The sequence below is a fragment of the Salvia hispanica genome, chromosome 5, assembly GCF_023119035.1.
Source record: "Salvia hispanica cultivar TCC Black 2014 chromosome 5, UniMelb_Shisp_WGS_1.0, whole genome shotgun sequence".
Classification (NCBI taxonomy): domain Eukaryota; kingdom Viridiplantae; phylum Streptophyta; class Magnoliopsida; order Lamiales; family Lamiaceae; genus Salvia; species Salvia hispanica.
This window is the reverse complement of record NC_062969.1, coordinates 38,643,157-38,646,177: the sequence shown is the minus strand read 5'-3', so window position 1 is coordinate 38,646,177 and position 3,021 is coordinate 38,643,157. Positions and strand designations below refer to the sequence as shown.

General features: G+C 36.5%; 2 protein-coding genes across 2 annotated transcripts in view; both read left to right on the top strand.

Moving 5' to 3' along the window:
• Positions 1-180, top strand: part of LOC125190003 — a 1,878-nt gene extending 1,698 nt beyond the window's left edge. Inside the window, exon 5 of the mRNA XM_048087205.1 lies at positions 56-180. Within this exon, the coding sequence (XP_047943162.1) occupies positions 56-180 (125 nt within the window). The remainder of the gene's footprint in view (positions 1-55) is intronic.
• Positions 181-378: 198 nt separating this feature from the next.
• LOC125190002 (uncharacterized protein At4g04980-like) lies at positions 379-1,794 on the top strand. Its single transcript, XM_048087204.1, has 5 exons — positions 379-649; positions 737-897; positions 963-1,127; positions 1,197-1,349; positions 1,435-1,794. Exons 1-5 carry the CDS (start codon positions 379-381, stop codon positions 1,606-1,608), a joined length of 924 nt encoding a protein of 307 aa, XP_047943161.1. The 3' UTR covers positions 1,609-1,794.
• The last annotated feature ends 1,227 nt before the right edge of the window (positions 1,795-3,021 follow it).

Sequence of the window (3,021 nt, the reverse complement as noted above, 5' to 3'; positions counted from 1 at the left end):
GATATAAATAAGGATGATGTGGTGGGGGAATGGAAATATTGATGTTGTTATTCAGATTCTCAAAATGATGGTACAAGGATTTCTTCTCTTGTAAGAAGACATGGAAGAAACTTGATTGGTGTTGGTGGAAATCAGACAACTCCACATGATGGTGAGGCCTTGTTTGCAAACACTTCTTGAGTTGCCTATTCCACCACCACTCATGACACCGAGCAATTCGACAGTCGCACCCCTCCACCACCGCCATTGCCTCCGCCACTCAGTAGTACACCAATCAGGTTGCCAGTGGCACCCCTCCACCTCCACCTCCACCTCCTCCACTCACGATGACCGCATCAAGGGATACGAACCAGCTATTCCACCGCTCCTCCTCCACCCATGGGTGCATCAAACAGGCAGCCACCATTGGCACCAACATTAAACAGATCAGCTCCACCACCCTCCCGGCCTGCCTGCCTTAGTCCAAAGAAATCAACAACCAAATTGAAGAGGTCTTCACACATGGGAAATCTGTATCGAACTCTCAAAGGCAAAGTAGAAGGATTGGCTTCATATGGAAAATCAGCAGGGCGAAAGGCTAAAGTCGGAGGAGGAACCTCCAATGGAGGGAAACAAGGAATGGCCGATGCATTGGCAGAGATGAGAAAAGGTATTCGCCAAAATATATGATAATCATCTCTTTCAAAAGTCTTGAGACATGAATTCATCCTGAAACAAAATTTTCCCCTCAGGTCAGCATATTTCATACAAATTGAAGAAGATGTCAAGAATTATGAGGCAGTGATAAAGGAGTTGAAAACTTCCATCGGGTCCTTCCAGCCATCCGACATGGCCGAGCTCATCAAATTCCACAAACACGTAGAATCTCACCTCGAAAAGCTTACAGATGAAACTCAGGTTTGATCATCAATTCATTCATCAAGAATCATACTATAGTTTCACTGAGTGATAATACATAACAGGTGCTAGCAAGATTTGAGGATTTCCCAAGCAAGAAACTGGAAGCTATAAGGATGTCAGCAACTCTGTATCTAAAGTTAGATGCAATCGTAACCACTCTGCGCAACTGGCAAATAGTCGCACCTGCTGGCAAACTCCTCGACAAAGCTGAAGCTTACTTCAACAAGGTAAGTCTCATCACTGCCAATTAACCAACACCCCTTTTCCATTTCACTAATTATCTTTGCCACATCCAGATCAAGGTAGAACTTGATGCACTAGAGCGGACTAAAGACGAAGAGCTGAAGAGATTCCAAGCTCAGAAAATCAATTTTGATTTCGGAATCCTAGTACGCATCAAAGAAATGATGGTTGATTTTTCTTCTAGCTGCATGGAGCTGGCTCTTAAGGTCAGTTATTATTTTCCAACACAAACTCATAAGTTCATATTCTATAAACTAATAAACTTATAATGTAGTCATGTGACTGATGCAGGAGAAGAAAGAAGCAATAAAAGAACACAATAGTGGTGGGAAGAGTGTATCATCAAAGATCCTATGGAGGGCCTTCCAGTTTGCATTTCGTGTCTACACATTCGCCGGTGGACACGACGACCGCGCCGACAAGCTCACAAGGGAAGTGGCACATGAAATTGAGAGCCATAACTAATCAAAGACTACGCAGGAGACCATCCCAATGTTCGTTTTGTCACATAAAAAGCCAATCCCCACTCCCCAAAAACAAACACTATATGTAAATATAGATGTTTGAGACGATATTTATTGAACTTGTTGGCATTTCCAAGTGTATATGGTTCAGTAAATTATTTCGTTTTAACAGCAAAGGTTGTGTGTCTATGTGTGGAGCATTAAGCTAGACTGATCACCATCATTTTAGAGCGCATTTTATTTAAGTCATGCGTTTTGCATATATATATGGTTGTTGCATGTTGATGTGTGATGTGGTGTGAAGAATTTCTGGCTTCTCTTTAACCGTATGATGGAATCGAATGGTGGAATGGAATGTGATTTCTACTTTCATTCTATTCATTTGCTTGGTGTGATGGAATGAATGAGTGAATGGATGAAAATGCAAAGGAAATCCAAGGAAATTGACATTTCATTCATATCTTCATTCTATTCCAACCTCCATTCCATTCCATCATACCAAGCATGCCCTTAAAAAATTTAGTAATTCCTGTTAGGTAACAAAACTAGCTTGTTGTGCTATGGTGTGAAAGAATAAAATGCTCAATAGCCAAATTATATACATTCAATAATTATATTTTCAAATTGTTCTAATTAATTTCTTGACTGCTGTATGTTTAGGCACAAGTTTTATTAAAATCAACTAATTAAGTGATTTATTAATCTTTAATGCATATATAACATTTTAGTTTTGTATGGATTTTTAGTTAATTCAACTAATTAAGTGATTTTGAAATCATATTTACCTATATTCTAAGTCACTTGTCCATTTTCTAAGTCATAACAATCGTACTCTCTCCAATTCCTAAATATAAAATCTTTGAAAACGACACGGCTTTTTTTATGCAAAATCAACAAGACAAGAGATAGAAAGAAAAAAAAGGGAAAATAAAAGAGAGAAAGAGAAAAAAAAATAGTGCAATTATTATTAATGGATTGTGGAATTCATTCCCTAAAATGTAAAGTTTTTATTTTTAGGAAATGAACCAAAAAAGAGAAAAGTGTTTTTATTTTTAGGAAAAGACTATTACATTGTTTGTTGTTGTATCCATACTTTTTTACGAGTAGTGATTTAGAGACATAATGTCTCTAAGCCATAATACCCTTATGTCACTTTTTCCATAATCTTATTTAAATATGTACTAATATACCCTTATTTTAGATAAAAGGAAATAACTACTATTTTTATTAAGGAAGGAAAGCTAATCAAATTAACTATCTATAACTAATTACATGGTAAGTACTATTAATTAAGATTCACATTTTTTAGTCAAAATTTTAACCAATTCTCAACTATTTTCGCTACCTGATGAGTATTTATATATAATTATTTTATTATTAAATAATTCATAAATTCTAAACAACTAAATTTAAT